The sequence below is a fragment of the Corella eumyota genome, chromosome 3 (genome assembly GCF_963082875.1).
Source record: "Corella eumyota chromosome 3, kaCorEumy4.1, whole genome shotgun sequence".
In the NCBI taxonomy this organism is placed as follows: domain Eukaryota; kingdom Metazoa; phylum Chordata; class Ascidiacea; order Phlebobranchia; family Corellidae; genus Corella; species Corella eumyota.
In genome coordinates, this window is record NC_137492.1 from 16,857,586 (window position 1) to 16,874,114 (window position 16,529).

General features: G+C 31.4%; 3 protein-coding genes across 3 annotated transcripts; 2 read left to right on the top strand and 1 right to left on the bottom strand.

Moving 5' to 3' along the window:
* Positions 1–1,478: 1,478 nt before the first annotated feature.
* On the top strand, positions 1,479–3,422 carry LOC145746186 (EEF1A lysine methyltransferase 2-like). The gene is made up of 3 exons (XM_082564395.1): positions 1,479–1,693; positions 2,263–2,398; positions 2,784–3,422. Exons 1-3 carry the CDS (start codon positions 1,550–1,552, stop codon positions 3,251–3,253), a joined length of 750 nt encoding a protein of 249 aa, XP_082420521.1. The 5' UTR covers positions 1,479–1,549; the 3' UTR covers positions 3,254–3,422.
* LOC145746185 (structural maintenance of chromosomes protein 2-like) lies at positions 3,264–16,466 on the bottom strand. The gene is made up of 24 exons (XM_082564394.1): positions 16,299–16,466; positions 12,592–12,729; positions 12,088–12,237; positions 11,865–11,999; positions 11,555–11,761; positions 10,913–10,984; positions 10,602–10,751; positions 10,346–10,468; positions 10,161–10,271; positions 9,655–9,814; positions 9,422–9,539; positions 8,830–8,915; positions 8,555–8,703; positions 7,836–7,982; positions 7,504–7,665; positions 7,202–7,382; positions 6,909–7,102; positions 6,637–6,780; positions 5,733–5,927; positions 5,305–5,505; positions 5,106–5,222; positions 4,739–4,899; positions 4,461–4,608; positions 3,264–3,713 (listed from the first exon to the last, which is right to left on the bottom strand). Exons 1-24 carry the CDS (start codon positions 16,464–16,466, stop codon positions 3,528–3,530), a joined length of 3,603 nt encoding a protein of 1,200 aa, XP_082420520.1. The 3' UTR covers positions 3,264–3,527.
* Positions 13,336–15,314, top strand: LOC145744897 (uncharacterized). The gene is made up of 4 exons (XM_082562865.1): positions 13,336–13,771; positions 13,903–14,149; positions 14,389–14,720; positions 15,199–15,314. Exons 1-4 carry the CDS (start codon positions 13,336–13,338, stop codon positions 15,312–15,314), a joined length of 1,131 nt encoding a protein of 376 aa, XP_082418991.1.
* Positions 16,467–16,529: the final 63 nt, after the last annotated feature.

Here is a 16,529-nt window from a genome sequence, read left to right on the forward strand (position 1 = left end):
TTCCTCCATTCTACTTTTAAGTTTTCTGTACTACTTAACTCCAAGTCTAAATTCTTTTATCTCTTGTCCACTTTAAATTTTTGTTTGTTTGATAATTTTCCAAATAAATCCAATGTCTTTTCCTACACAATATAAAATCTTTAGCAACTTAGTGATTTACACTATAGCCTTATCTTTTACTACTTGGGCTAATGATATTACTCAAAAAATTATTGGGGCAAAAAAATAACTATATTACTAAAAATAAATTTTTTTTTAAGATTATATGCCAAAATAAAGCTATTTTTAGGTTTTACATTTAGTTAACTTATTTAAAGTTACCATGACCTACTAGTAGAAAGGGTACCTGCGCATCAAAATAATATTAATTCAGGTTTTATAAGAAGATGTAAATTAATAAAAAAATTTAATTTCTTATAAAAACATCCCTTTTAACATAACTAACTTTAAATTTTATACTATTTAAATTTAAAACTTATGTGTTTAATAATAATGACTAAAAAACGGGTTTAAATAAAAGCAAATTCACGAAACAAAATACTTAACTTCAAAGTTTCCATCTTCTATTTCAATTTCTTGCTAAAAGTTCAGGAGCTAAATAAAACAGAACCACCTGTAACTAAGGCCAAATCTAAAAGAACACAAATCTCCACTTTATTGCGCAATCCAGCCTAAAAAAACGAAAGAAAAATTCAAAAACCCGGGACCACGTGTTAATTAAATTTTCTCGCGGCAGGGAATGTGCGGATAACGAAGCCAAGTTTTGCTAATTTAAACGTTCCGCGTTTAATTAAAGATTTTGAAAAGTGCTGTAGGGTAACTTCGGTTTACAAGCGTTTTACCAAAGCATTAACCTAAAAATTTGTATTTGCCTGGTATTAATCGATTGCTTTGGTTCTGTTGCTGGACGTTGTGCACATTTTAAATTTTCATTGTAAATTTTGTGCAAATTGGGTACACTTTTAATGGTATTTCTTTATCTATATTATAATGATGAAAAAACACAGAATAACGTAACAATTGTGATTGAAAAACTACAGCACTAGTGCATTAATAAATGATCATCAATTTAAACTGTAACGTTTGGCCTGATATTTTTTATAAAATAAGCCGTGCGTTTAAATTATAGATTATTATGGCGGAGAATTAAGGCACACCTAACTACAAACTCGTATCACAAACATTTACAATTTTTTTAAAACAGTTAAACCAGTAAGCAACGTGTTTTCGCGCTCAGATAAGGGTTCAAGCAATTGCACGCTTAGATAAAGGTCCAGACATCTACTTGCAAAGGTATAGATAACATATTTGGGCATAAACAACAAAATTGGGGGATTTATTACTATACCCACAATGATCTTAATACGCTTGATGCCTCTGTGTTTAGAAAATTAACAAAATATATTATTTTCGGAGATATTACAGTTTACACGATATTCTTTAATATTAATTCTCAATTTGGAAACACCGTGGATGAATCCCCTTTTAACCAACACGTGGTTGGCAAAATTTGTTGTTTACATTATTTGTTGTCAAGAAAGTTAATAAAATGTCCGACAATGGGGATTTCACGTCTTCTCAGTTAGGCACGAAAGAATATTGGGAAAATATATATGATAAGGAAATAGATAACTTAAATGAAAACGACGATTGCGGCGAAGAATGGTTTGGAAGGGCAGCCACAAATCGAATGGTAAAACGAAAATAAACATTTGTGTTTATGGGTTCGATCCTCATCTCTGTCATGTTGTTGTAAAAACCTTAAAAAAGAAGTTAACGAAATTAACTTATATTTGGCAGATAAACTTGTTCATATTCCAATAGACTTAAAAAGTAGTAAAAACCATTAAAAAATTAGGGATAACTTAGATTAACCGACAGCGTGGTGTGGTGGTAAGAACACTTGCTACACCACACATGAGGTCGTGGGTTCAATCCCCACTGATCTCATGTTGTAGCGCCTTTAAGTAAGGCGCTATAAACGGTATGAACTCCTGCTGAGCCAGCACTTAATCAGCAGCATAATTATCTTTTTTTTTTATAATGTATAATATCCCAAACTGCCACAGGCAACTCGAGACTGGGTCGGGGTAACTGATGTTACTCTATGTTTAAGTCGTGCATTCGACTTTCCACATCGAGGTTAAAGATATATACAAAAAAAAAATTTTTTAATCTGTTAATACAAACTAGTTATGTTCTACTATATTTAAAATTTGTTTTAAATTATAACCATAATTGTAATTGATTTATTTGTTTAAGATAAGTTGGATAAAGAAACAACCAGGTTTAAATAAAGATTCTTCCATCCTTGATATAGGTTGTGGAAATGGGCTTCTGCTTCTAGAACTTGCCAAACTTGGTTACTCAAATTTGGTTGGGATTGATTATTGTGAAGGTGAAACATTCACTTAATTTAAAAAAAACAATTAATATATGTATTTTTTCTTTACATTTATTTATCCTCGAAATGGGAAGGTTGACTTCACGACCTAAACATAGAGTAACATCAGTTACACCGACCCGGTCTCGAGTTGCCTTTGGCACTTTAAAAAAATATTGAATATAATTACCTGCTAAATATAAGCCACTGATTAGGTGTTGGCACAGTAGGGCCGCCAATAGCATGTTACACAAGGCAGCTACAATATAAAAGTGATGGTGATCAAACCCAGGACCTTATGCAGTGAAGACAAGTGTTCTGACCAGTACACCTTGCTGTTGGTATTTAATACACATAAACTATTGTCTGATAAATCAATAATATTTAGTTTTTGTTTAAGGTGCTTTAAAGTTGGCAAAAGCTGTTTTTAAACACGAGGGACAAAATGATGACAATGTTACTTGGCTACCGTTGGACATCACTAGCCAGACCTTAACTACAAAGTCAGCTACGAAACTTTACAGCGAAAACGATGTTAAAATATGGAATGATATTAACTGCCCAACTGACTATACACCATGCTCATTTGATTTATGCACTGACAAAGGGTCTTATGATGCTGTAAGTTTATGCCCAATAAATGCTGTAGAAAAGAGACAAGCATATATTAAAAACGTGCATCAATTTTTGACTGAATCTGAAGGATTTTTGCTTATAACATCTTGTAACTGGACAAAAGACGAATTAATTTCACATTTTTCGAGTTATTTTAGTTTTATTGTTGATATTCCTGCGCCTAGTTTTTTGTTTGGTGGTAAGAGCGGCTCAACTGTTTCTACTTGTGTTTTTCGAGCAAAAAAACCCAAATAATATATATACTAAAGAATGAAAATTTTTATTGAAATGTAAGAACTTTATAACAAAAAAGGCAGTGATGCAAACTACAATATTTTTTTAACCTAATCAATAACAAAAAGTGTATGGAAAACTGGGGTCTTTACCTAACTATATATTTATCTTTTTACTATCAAAGCAATTTTCTGGCAATTAGGAAGTTTAAGCAAAGAAATAAAAAAGGAAAAAAATATTTACAAATTTTTAATTACACCAGATTTAATATCAACTTATTTTTTTTGGAATATTTTTATTTTTTTTTCGTGTTTTGTTGGTTTTCAGCTTCGATATCAACAGGTAAGTTAGAAAGAGGGTTTCGATTTTTTAAGGTAGATTGAGCGTAACGTTGAACTGTCGATACGCCGTCCACAAATTTTGTTCGGAACAAAACATTTGCATTATTAAACATTCCATCTTTTAATGAGACCACGATAAACTAAACACAAAATATATTTATTTAAAAAGTATTTTTTGGCAACATTTTATTGCATGAATTTAATGAATTTAACCGGCAGCATGGTGTAGTGGTAAGAACACTTGCCACACCACACATGAGGTCGTGGGTTCAATCCCCACTGATCTCATGCTGTAGTGCCCTTGAGTAAGGCGCTATAAACGGTGTGAACTCCTGCTGAGCCAGCACTTAATCAGCAGCATAATTACCGGGCAATTATAGTCTCTATAATATCCCAAACTGCCACAGGCAACTCGAGACTGGGTCGGAGTAACTTATGTTACTCTAGATATATACAAAAAAAAAATGTATTTAGTAATAACTTGCAGCATGATATAGTGCTCAAACACTTGGTTTCACTACTAGAGGTCCTGGGTTTATTTCCCACTGTTGTTGAGTAAAGTGCTATAAACAATTATAGCTTAGTCAATACTTAATCAGCAGATTAATTATCAAGCAATTACAATCTAAATTATCCTGAACTGCCAAAGTCAAGTTGAGACTAGGTAGGGGTAATCATTGTTCCTCTATGTTTAGGTCATGAAGTTGACCTCTCCAATCAAGGATAAAAAAAAGGTATTTAGAATAACTAATTAAATATATATTTTTTATTCTAATTTTTTCAAGCAATTGCAATTACTACATAACTAAATTTTTTTTTATAAATATCATTTGATTACTATATGAATATTGACAATATATATTAAAAAAAATTTAAAAAACTTTTACTTGTGAATGTTTAAAATGCTCCTTCAGCATCCTTCCAATATTCTGAGTATGAGATAAATCCAATGCAGCATCCACCTCATCCAGGATGTAGATGGGAGCAGGTTTCAATAACAACATCGCGAGGATCAAACTCAACGCAACAAGAGATCTGAAAAAAAATTAAAAAAATTCTGAATTTAAGGACACAGTGGGATTTAAACCAAGATCCTAAGGTCCTAGAAAAAAAAGATTTTCACTTACCACCTAGGTTTAAAAATAAAACATAATTTTTTTTTTACCTTTGACCCCCACTGAGTTCGTTTAAGTTAGTTTTCCACACTCCACCAAACCCAACTCTAAACTGCAACCCAGCCAGCACGCTGTTGCCCTCTGGTGGTGCTAATTCAGCAGTTGCCCCCGGCAACAACATTGAGAATATGTTCGAAAAATTTTGGTTAACCTAAAAATAAAAAAATTATTTTTTTAAAACATATTGAAAATTGCAGTTACAAATAACCATATTTTTTTTAAGATTAGGGATTTGGGGTTTGATTATCGCTGTCGGCAAGGTATAATTGTTTGTGAATAACATAAAATTTATTTTTTGGTAAGAACGAAAATCGGAAAAATAAACAAGAGTTTAATATTAAATAAATATTTTTGAACCTGAGCATAGGCTTTGGTGACTGCCTCATTTTTAATATGATCCAGTTCTTCAATCGTTTTTTCGATTTTAATTTTGTCGTTGACTACAATTTTTTTCTTCTTAATCAAATCATTGTACTAAAAACAAAATAATTTTAAATTAAAAATTTTAAAACTCAAAAAAAAAAAAATTTTAAATTCGAAAAACATAAAATTTTACTCTTTCTTCTGCTTTGCCCAACAAACTCATAGCCCTCATGTTAACAGACTGTCCCAACTTTTCTTGAGTTTTCTTTAAATTATCGAGCCTCCTGACTGCCTCTTGTGGCGGGTTTGCCTCAAAGTCGTATGGGGAGCCAGGTTTTCCGAATAACCCTCTCTCGATCTCGATCCAATCATGCTCAGCTAACATTGACTCAACCTGAGTGGTGATATTAATATTTTATTATTGGCAACTCTGAAATTTTAATTTTTTTAAAAACTTTAAAATTTTTATTTTTTAGCAACTCTTAAATTTAAATTTTTTTGGCAACCCTGAAATTTTAATTTTTTTGCAACTCTGAAATTTTAATTTTTTGGCAACTCTGAAATTTAACATTTTTTTAAATATAAAAAACCTGTAAATCAACTAACAAATTATATTCTTACCCTATTAGAGGCTTCATTGCCTTCCTTAATTTGTTTCGCAATCACGGCTTCTTGTGTTTCAACCTTTTTCCTGCAATGTTGAAATTCGTTGTTGATTTTATTTCGCTCCAAAATATGCTCCTTTATTTTGTGGTTTACATTTTGGACGTGGTCTCTTTGCTTTTTAAGTTTCTCCTTAGCTTGTTTCACAACATCCTGAAATTGAAAAAAAAAATCACAATTATTATTTTTTTTTAATTTTTAGCACACTTGGCTTCATAACATGAGGTCATAGGTTTGATCCCCACTTCTTCCAAGTCATAGCACCCTATAACAAAGTGCTATAAACAAAATAAACAACTTTAGCACATTTGGCCCAACAACATAAGGTCATAGGTTTGATTCCCACTGCTTTTATGCCATAGCACCCTATAACAAAGCGCTATAAAAGAAACAACCTATTGTAGCACATTTGACCCAACATCATGAGGTCATAGGTTTGATCCCCACTGCTTTCATGCCATAGCACCCTATAACAAAGTGCTATAAACAAAATAAACAACTGTAGCACATTTGGCCCAACAAAATGAGGTCATGGGTTTGATCCCTACTGCTTTCATGCCATAGCACCCTTGAGCAAGGGGCTTTAAACAGAACAAATCACTGTAGCACATTTGGATTCACAACATGAGGTCATAGGTTTAATCCCCACTGCTTCCACGTCATAGTTCCTTTGAGCAAGGGGCTATAAACGGAACAAACTACTGCCACCCCCAAAATGCAATTAGCAGCTTAATCACCGAAAAACATTCCTAATAAGTCAACTCAAGACTGGTTCGGGGTAACAAATGTAATTTTATTTTTAAAGTTGGCCTTTCCACATCGAGGATAAATATACAAAAAATTAATATTATAATAAACTTACTGAAGTATCAGAGACAGCAGATTTCATTGTCTCATAAACTTCCATAACTTTTGAAATATTTTGTTCACATTCAGTTAATTGTTTTATATATTCCTCTAACTCTGTGTTTAGTTCAGTTATCTCAAGACCAAGTGTATTAACTTCCTACAAGATAAACAAAATGTAAATAATTTTTAAAATTTAATTAACCTCCATAAAAAAAATTATTTTTAAATTTTTTTTTTCTAAATTTTTTTTTTTTTTTTTTTTTTTTTTCTAAAAATTTTTTTTACCTCTCTTTTAGCTTGTGATACTTGTCCAGTTTTTTCAACCAATTTGCTTAACCTTTTGACGTCAGATTCTGCCTTTTTCAGTTCTCTCTCTCTTTCTGCTGGAGCATCATCTATTTTGCGCTCGAGCGAGTTTGCTTTTTCTTGTAGTTCTGACATTTTAGAATCGGATGTTGCTAACATCTCAGTACATTCGTCTAAAATAAAAAAAAAAATTTTAGAAAAGAATTAAAAAATTTTTTTTTTTAACTTTTCGAAAAAAGAAAAAAAATTAAAAAAATTTCTTTGCCAATTACCAAAGAGTTTCTGAAGAGTGGAGATCTCCTCCAGCAACCTCCCATGCGATCCATCGGATAATTTTTGCTTTAACATCTCAATCTCCCGATTTTTTACTCCAAGTTTACCTTTCAACTCTCGATATCTTGAAGCTTTTTCAGCAACATTCGATAATTTTTGCTCCAACTTTTCAAAATTTTTCTAAAATATAATTTAAAATTTTAAAATATTTAAAAAAAATAATAATATTACTTTAAAAAAATATAAAAATTAACGTAACAAAAAAGTTCTTAATTTTTTGAATTTAACATTTTTAGTTTACCTCAACATTTGCTAAATTTTGTTTTGATGACTTTGCTTTTTTTATTTCCCCCAAAACCGGGGTAAATCTGCTTCTTGACCCCCCTGATAAAGTCCCAGATGGGTCATAAACTTCACCCGCCAATGTCACGGTTCGACAGTTTATACTGGGATCAAATGCAACCTAAAAAAGGGGCAAACAGGGGTAATTTAGGGTTAAAGATTAAGTAGACCCACAATAAACAGTAATCAAAAATTTAACATCAAAAAAAAAAATTTATATTCTTTTGTGGGAACCAAACTTAAAACCTCAGTCTCAAAAATATATAAAGTTTCACACAAGTGAAAATATACCTTTCTAGCATTTTCCATGTTGTCGCAAACCAAAGTTGTTCCAAAAACATATTCCAAAGCTTTTTGGGTTTCTCCACCATGTTCAATCAAATGAAGAGCAAGATCCACACTATCCTTACCAACAAGGTTTTTAGCTTTTTTCACAATCTGAAAATTTTTTAGATTTATAGTAAATGGTAGTGTAGCACATACTAACATATACCTTTTCATAAATAATAAAAATAATTAAACAAATATAAGCCAGTTTCACTATTTAAATTTTTCTAAAAAAAAAATTTATTTTAACAATTTGTAAATAGCCAAGGCTAATGTTGTTAAGTTAATTTTTGAATTTCAGTTATTTATCGCAGCCCACCTTTTGATCAAAATTTTAAATATAGTAATACGGTTCCAACTCTTAACTTATATTTGCTACACCACACATGAGGTCGTGGGTTTAATCCCCACAGATCTCATGCTATAGCGCCCTTGAGTAAGGCGCTATAAATGGTATGAACTCCTGCTGAGCCAGCACTTAATCAGCAGTGTAATTATCAGGCAATTATAATCTATAATATCCCGAACTGCCACAGGCAACTTGAGACTGGGTCGGAGTAACTGATGTTACTCTATGTTTAAGTCGCGTATTCGACTTTCCCACATCAAGAATAAAGAAACAAAAAAAAATGTATATATATTCACCAAGCTTTATTATATAAAGTTTAGAACAGTTTTATTACCTCTTGGTTTAAGGTCCTAGCTGAAACTTTGTTAAGAGGTATTGTTGTACATCTTCTTTTTAAATCACCATGTTGAATTAATTTTGACGCTGTTACATGATCGTCTACTACAACAAAATATAAACGACCTCCTGCAACCACTTCTAAGGCTGTAAAAAAATTTAAAATTTCAGGAAAAAATTCAAAAACGGGTGAAAAAAATAAAGATTTTAATAGAAACAATTTAATTATTGGGTTTACTTTTAATTATTTTGTCTTTTTTGTATGTTACTTACCAGTTGCATATTTGAGGTCCTTTAAATCCACCAACTCAGCAACCAAACCTTTAACCTTTCTTCTATCCCAATTTCTTTCTGGGTCCCTACAATATTTTAACATCATAAGTTAAAAATAAAGACAAAAAGAAAAAATAATGAACAACATTTTTTTTTTGATATAAATCTTTATCCTCGATGTAGGAAAGTCAAATGCACGACTTAAACATGGAGTAACATCAGTTACTTCGACCCAGTCTCGAGTTGCCTGTGGCAGTTTGGAATATTATAGATTATAATTGCCCGATAATTATGCTGCTGATCAAGTGCTGGCTCAGCAGGAGTTTATACCGTTTATAGCGCCTTACTCAAGGTCGCTACAGCATGATATCAGTGGGGATTGAACCCACGACCTCATGTGTGGTGTAGCAAGTGTTCTTACCACTACACCACGCTGCCGGTTAGTTACTTACAAAAAAAGCATCAAATAAACTGTTTCACATTAGGGATAATGGATATAAATGGTAGTAACTTTACATATTGAGGCATATATTTTAGGGACGAGATTTTACTTTTGTTCAATTATATGCTTAAATGTTTTTTATTAACTTACTTGTATTGGAATTGGAGACTTGGATATTTTCTGTAAATATTTCTGAAATTATCCTTCATCTGTGAAATTTGATTCGATAATTCCCTTTTTTCTTTTATCAACTCTTCTTTTTCATCTTCTATAAAAATAAATTGAGTGTAAATAAATAAGACATTCTAAAAATTCAAAAAATAATTTCTAAATTTAACAAAATAATCTAAAATGGATAAAAATTTGAATTATTTTGAACAAACCCTTATAGTTGAGTTTATTTGCTTCATTTTCCAAATCTTTTAAAACTTTTTCGGCTCTTTTTAATACCTCCTCTTCTTTCTTATAAGTAGCCTCAGTGTGTTTTAAATCTGATTGTTTTGATTTTAACTCCTTTGTTGTATGTTTTAATTTCATTTGGGTCTATAGAAAGAGTTAAAAAAATATTCAATTTTTTGCCAGCACTATTAACTAATTTTACAATCCCACTGCCCTCATGCTGTAGCGCCCTTAAGTAAGGAGCTTTAAACGGTATGAACTCCTGCTAAGACTTAATCAGCAGCATAATTATGGGGCAATTTTAAATCTATAATATCCCAAACTGCCACAGGCAACTTGAGACTGAGTTGGGGTAACTGATGTTACTCTATGTTTAGGTCTTAAAGTTGACTTTCCCACATTGAGGATAAATGAATGTAGAAAAACATTACCTTTTACATATTGTTTATCTCATCAGATATTCGTTATTCACTTTTTTTAAATTGAATACCTGTTTTGTATTACTTTGTAGTTGACTAATATTCTTTTTACACTGAAGAAGTTGAGATTTCCATGTTGCTTCTTCCCCATCCTCTGCACTTGCCAGTCCTGCAGATACTGCCTAAAATATAAATTCAAGAAATTAAAAATTTAAATAAAATTTAAAAATTTTAATAAAAATTTTTTTTGTTGTACTTGAAAAAGTTTTTGAGCTTGTTCGTAGGCTTTGTTGTTATCGTCGCTTTCTTTCTCAGCTTTCTCGCAAACATCCACCAAATTTTTCATTGATTTTTCCTTGTTTTTTATAATCCCCTCACACTAGAAAAAATAAATTATTTAAAAAATCTAAAAATAAAAATAAGGCAACGGAAAATGAATAGCCTATAAAACAATTTGCTTTCAGGTTTTATAAAAAATATACAAAACCTAAAAAAAAATTAATTTTAAATACCTCGTTTCTGTTTTTTTGGATATTCTTTAAAACTTTTTTTTCCCCGTTTAATTCATCTTTCTTATGATTTAAACTACTTTGTGCTTTAGCCTCAACTTTTTCCTTTTCACCCAGTAAAGTTTCCAACTCTTTTAACTTAGAACCACCCTCCTAAATATAAAAATCAAATTTTAAACAAAAAAGAGCAACATTAAAAAAATTAATATTTTTTTCAATGGCTAAACAACTATGATATTATAACAAAAACCAATTTCAAAATCCAGTTTCTATCTTGATTTTTTTATATTTTATTTGTTTCAAATTTTTTTTACTTGTTCTAAACTTGTCTCCATTTCAGTTAATTGAATTCCCATTTCATTCCATTTTTCCTTTGCACTTGTGGCCTAAATTAATAAAAATATATATATTTTTTTGTATATATCTTTATCCTCGATGTGGTAAAGTCGAATGCGCGACTTAAACATAGAGTTACATGAGTTACTTCAACCCAGTCTCAAGTTGACTGTGGCAGTTTGAGATATTATAGATTATAATTGCCCGATAATTACACTGCTGATTAATTGCTGGCTCAGCAGGAGTTTATACCATTTATAGCGCCTTAGTCAAGGGCGCTACAGCATGAGGTCATTAAATCATCAATTAAGTGGCCACTGGTTAAAACACTTGGCTTTTTATACATGGTGTCCTGGCTCAATCCCAAATGCTTCCTTGTTGTTTTGCCCTTAAATAAGGCGCCAAAAACAACTTAAAGTCCTTCTGCGCCAAAATTGAAATAAAAGATTTATTAATAAAAAATTATAATCAATAATATTCCAAACTACCAATGGCAACTAAAGACTGGTTCAGGGTAACAAATGTTACTCTATTTTAAGTCGTAAATTTGGCGTTCCCATGTCGAGGATAAACTAATATACGAAAAAAAATAGTTTTTTTATTTTATTATCAAATTCTACCTCTAGCTCTAGTTGTTCTTTTTCCTGATTAAGCTTGTCAACAATGCCAGAATTATTCATGCAAACTTTTTCAGCTTTCTTAAACTGATAAGCAACGAGCAATCTGGCAATTCTTTCACCTTCTCGTTGGACTTTTTGATATTCCAAATAAGAGGAGCGCTCGTCACGAAGTTTTTGAAGAGTAGGGGTAATTTCTTCATCCATATTCTAAATAAATAAAAATAAATTAATAAACAAATAAAAAAACACAAATTACTGATAAAAAAAAAATAAATAAATAATTTTTAAAATTAAAAAACAATTTTTATACCCTATTAATTTGTGCAAGTTTTGTTTCCTTTTTCTTCATCATTTTCATAGCTGATTCCTTCTTAGCTTCGTACATACTCGTTCCAGTCGCTTCTTCTATCATGGACAGGATTTCCGGAGGTTTCATGTTCATAACCTTACAACAACAAAAAAGTTAACAAAATTTTGTTAAAAAAAAAAAAAATTTTTTTTCAAAATAATCACAAAAATCACTTTTTTTTTACCTTTGTTACTCTTCCCTGCATGATGAGAAAATGAGGGTTGTTCACGTTAAGCCCAACGGATCGGAATAAATCAGAAACTCTGGCATTTTGTGCATTTACTCCGTTAATCAAATATTTGTTTCGGCCCCCGATCACTATTTGGCGTGTAATCTAAAAAAAATAATATTAAAAAAATTATTTTTAATTATTTTTATTTTTTTTAACTTTTTTTTTTGTATATATCTTTATCCTCGTTGTGGTAAAGTCGAATGCAGACTTAAACATAGAGTAACATAAGTTACTCCGACCCAGTCTCGAGTTGCCTGTGGCAGTTTGGGATATTATAGATTATAATTGCCCGATAATTATACTGCTGATTAAGTGCTGGCTCAGCAGGAGTTAATGACGTTTATAGCACCTTACTCAAGGGCGCTACAGCATAAGATCAGTGGGGATTAAACCAACGACCTCATGTGTGGTGTAGCAAGTGTTCTTACCACTACACTACGCTGCCGGTTGACTTACAGTAATTTCGTTGTGTGCCTCCATTCCCATTGGACTATGTGTTTTGTCTCGGTTATCAAAAGTAATTGAAACAGTTGCTTTATTAATCCCAGCTTGTCCATTTTTGTAAACCAAATCCTGTAGATTTGCAGCTCTCACCTAAAAAAATTTAATTTAAATAATTTTGTCAAAATTTTCGGAAAAAAAAATTTGTAGATATGTCTGACAGAACTTTAATCTTTGCTATAAGTGTTGAAAAAAACATTTTATTAATTCAATGTTTGTTGTTTTTTTTTTATATTTTTGTTGTTTATAATTTAACTAAATTGTGGTATTTTTATTAACACCCACCACAATATAATTGTAAACACAATTTATAGAAAGTAAAAACTGTGATTTTCATAGACACTATAAACAAAGATAAATTCTAATAAAAATGTAACAATTAATTTTATTTAATAATGAAAACAGTATAAAAAATCAGTTGTAATATGGTCCAATTGCAAGGCAATTACAATAAACCCTTAATAGTATAAACATACATTGATGACTAACAATCTGTGATGTCATAAATACCTCACAAACAAATAGGGTTATAAGTGAGCAGAGGAAATACATAGAATATTTAATATGTGATGCAGCACCGCTAATGAGTCATTTGTAGCCAGTATTCACTTAATAGGTGATATAACAATTAACACAAAGAGAATTAAAATGATATATATCTTGTAGTGTTATAGTTTGTGGTATAATTTCAAAGGGAAAATGGAAGGACAAGGCATAGTTGAACAGTGGGTTAAAAAAAACAGCACAGTAGAATATTACGTTAACTCTTATAAAAACACAAGTGCAGTATATGACGATGCAAGCACTGTATGTATGTCTATGGGAGGCATCCTAGCTTCAGTATTAACCGAACAAATTCAAATATTTCTCGAGACAATTATACCAAGTAACGTTACCCCAGAACAGTCCCGGTTTTACTGGATTGGCGCCAGACGTGAACCCACATTAAATTCCAACTGGAAATGGAGAAATAATGAGACCCTTACTTATACTAATTGGAAAGATGGTGAGGGGTTAATAAATGCAACAAATGATGAATATTGTGGATCTATATGGTCAGTGGGAATGTATAAATGGTACGACAATGTTTGTCACGCCAATGAAGAGGGGTTTGTTTGTCAACGAAATATCAAAGGTAAACTTAGCAAAAAAACTTTTTTTTTTCGTTTGAAATATATAGAATAATTTAATCATTTTGAATTTTTTTAATAACTTTAAAAATCTTTATATCAAAAATACTTTCTTTTGTTGTAAAAAAAAATTTAGAAATTACTACAACACCTGCGACAACAACAACAGAATCAACAACTGACACAACATCTGCAACAACACTTGAAACAACAATGACAACACTACAAACAACAACAACAACAGAAGAAGAAACAACAGTCACACAAATTATAGCAGCCGGATTTCAAGGAATGCCAATAGAAAGTATTGTCGTACCTGTTGTTGCTGTATTTCTAGCAATTGTTGGACTAACTATACTTGGTTATATTTGTTACAGAAACAGGTAGAAACTCAAGCTTTTTTTATTACACTTAAACTAATTAATTATTTATGGAATATAAACTAGTGACTAATCTGGATTATGAAAGTAAATTAATTAACTAAAATAAATCAATTAGTAAGTAATATACCAAACTGGCTAAGGCAACTCGAGACTGGGTCAGGGTAACGGTTGTTGCTCAATGATTAGGTTGCACATTCGACTTTTCCACATCATTTTTAAATGCTTGCTAAAACATTTAGGAAAAGGCAACATGATACACTAGATATAACTACTACCATGGACGAACCTGAAGTTCCCGATGCTATCTTACAAATGACAGAAATGCCGAACCAAAACACCCAAGCTACCACCGAAAATAACACAACTCAATCGATCAGCAACGACAACGCAGATGTTGTAACTTACTCTACGATTCAACACAACAATGATAACAACACAAGTAATGGTGAAAATCATTATGAGTCAATGCCTCTTTCACCTACAGCACATACTAGTACAGAGCAAGGGGGAAATTGTCGTATTGATCGTCCAAACCGGTTATCAGTGTTTGGAAACTCAACATATGGTATGGGTAAGTAATTTGATATCAAGTATTATACTTATGAAGAAAAGAGGCATTAAAATTACATCCCTTTAAAATATAGATTTAATGATATATATTATGTTATTTTAAAATCCTAATATGTAATCTGTATTCTGTTCATCTTTTGCCTTAACTCTTTATACTATTATAGTTTTAAAGTTAAAAAAAAAACACTAAAGTAAAGGTTGCCAGAAGCTTCGGCCTGCAAAAAACGCGGGGGGGGGTCGGTAAAATATCTGTAAAATATGGTCTTAAGCTGACATTTTACGCGACAATTTCGTCACCGACCCTCCGCGTTTTTTGTAGGCCAAACCTTCTGGCCGAAACTTCTAGTCCCCAAAGTAAACACGACCCGACTTATTTATGCATTAACGATATTATATGGTTCCAACAATTTTGAAAAAGGTAAACAGAAATAAACTGTTAATTTTAAATAGGCCTATCTTTTTAAACATTTAATTTTTAGTTATAAATGGTACAAGGAAGAAGAAAAGTAGTGGCAGGGATTCCTATATAGATGTTTATAGTTCTCCGAGTAAAAAGTGGAAGAATAACCTCCGAAAATCAAAATCGAAAGTGTAAAAAAGTATTTTTCTGTATTTGTTGATTAGCGTTTAAAAAAAAAACAATTTAAACATGTTTCCTTATTCAAAACTTGTGATTGCCAGAATTAAAGTTTCGAATGCCAGACATTTCGGCCCCCGGACACCTCGGCCAAGACTGGTCTTACGCTGACTTTATACACAGAAAAAAGCGAGTTTTTTATAGATTTCAGTTTGTAAAATTAAAAAATTGACACAGGAAAAGTAAGATAACATGTTCTTGCATATTAATTTAAAAAAAAATTATTAATTTACTGCTTATTTTATTTTAAATACTATCCAAAAAACTGTATATATATAACTACGCGAAAATAAAATTTATCGCGGTAATTAAAATGCAAACCCCCCGCTGTTTTAAAAAAAATCTTCATGCTAAAGTGTCTTGGCGGAGGTGTCCGAGGGCCGAAGTGTCTGGTTACAAAAGTTTCCCTTTAGCAGGTTAGCAGACTTGGATACACTCTTTTACAAATATGTTATACCGTACTTTATTTACTTTGCTAGGATTTTTTGGTAGAAATGTATTGCCACTTTATTTTTAGTTTTTGTTACATTTTTTTTTTTAATGCCATGGTAAAAATAATAAAATTGTGAAGCCTATTATATAATAACAAACATATTCGTTGTTTACTTTGCCAATCTTTATGTAGTTTACCATTACTAAATTATAATTTAATTAACTTGGATCTCTATTAGTTTTGCACGCCCTACATAAACAGGGTGTGTAACCGAAATACGGCACATGTAATTAAACAAAGAGGTTGCATAAATTAAACCCTTACCCTAACTCTCACATATTCAGTATACCCATTAACACATCTGACTCGTAAAGCGCACTAAGTTATACTCATTGCAACATATTTCAACTAATTTTTAATGTCTGGTTGAACAATTGCCGCACTTAGGTTATAACGCCTTGTTAAATTCGGGCGTGCGAAAGTAATAGAGATCCCTTTTATTTTGTTACCTGTGTAAGATTTGTAATTCCGAGCAAGAAACAAATCGAATCCAAAATATTTGATTTTCCGCTTCCATTTAGACCAGTTATAGCGTTAAAAAATGGATCAAAACCATTTATTTCAGTTCTTTGTGCATAGGACTTAAACCCGTCTACTGTAACTTGCTTAATATACATCTTGAATGCGTTTTTAGCTTAGCCCAAAAAATATTTTTAGGCAAAAACGCAAAAACCTGAAAA

What these genes read in the sequence shown, in the direction of transcription:
- LOC145744897 (XM_082562865.1), top strand. Translation starts at nt 13,336, where the DNA reads ATGGAAGGACAAGGCATAGTTGAACAGTGGGTTAAAAAAAACAGCACA. An exon ending in TTGTCAACGAAATATCAAAG is followed by an intron (nt 13,772 to 13,902) that starts GTAAACTTAGCA and finishes AAAAAAATTTAG; the next exon opens with AAATTACTACAACACCTGCG. An exon ending in AAACTCAACATATGGTATGG is followed by an intron (nt 14,721 to 15,198) that starts GTAAGTAATTTG and finishes TTTAATTTTTAG; the next exon opens with TTATAAATGGTACAAGGAAG.
- LOC145746186 (XM_082564395.1), top strand. Translation starts at nt 1,550, where the DNA reads ATGTCCGACAATGGGGATTTCACGTCTTCTCAGTTAGGCACGAAAGAA. An exon ending in GGGCAGCCACAAATCGAATG is followed by an intron (nt 1,694 to 2,262) that starts GTAAAACGAAAA and finishes TATTTGTTTAAG; the next exon opens with ATAAGTTGGATAAAGAAACA. An exon ending in TGGGATTGATTATTGTGAAG is followed by an intron (nt 2,399 to 2,783) that starts GTGAAACATTCA and finishes TTTTTGTTTAAG; the next exon opens with GTGCTTTAAAGTTGGCAAAA.
- LOC145746185 (XM_082564394.1), bottom strand. Translation starts at nt 16,466, where the DNA reads ATGTATATTAAGCAAGTTACAGTAGACGGGTTTAAGTCCTATGCACAA. An exon ending in CTAGGACCTTAAACCAAGAG is followed by an intron (nt 7,983 to 8,554) that starts GTAATAAAACTG and finishes AAAAATTTTCAG; the next exon opens with ATTGTGAAAAAAGCTAAAAA. An exon ending in TATCACAAGCTAAAAGAGAG is followed by an intron (nt 6,781 to 6,908) that starts GTAAAAAAAATT and finishes TTTATCTTGTAG; the next exon opens with GAAGTTAATACACTTGGTCT.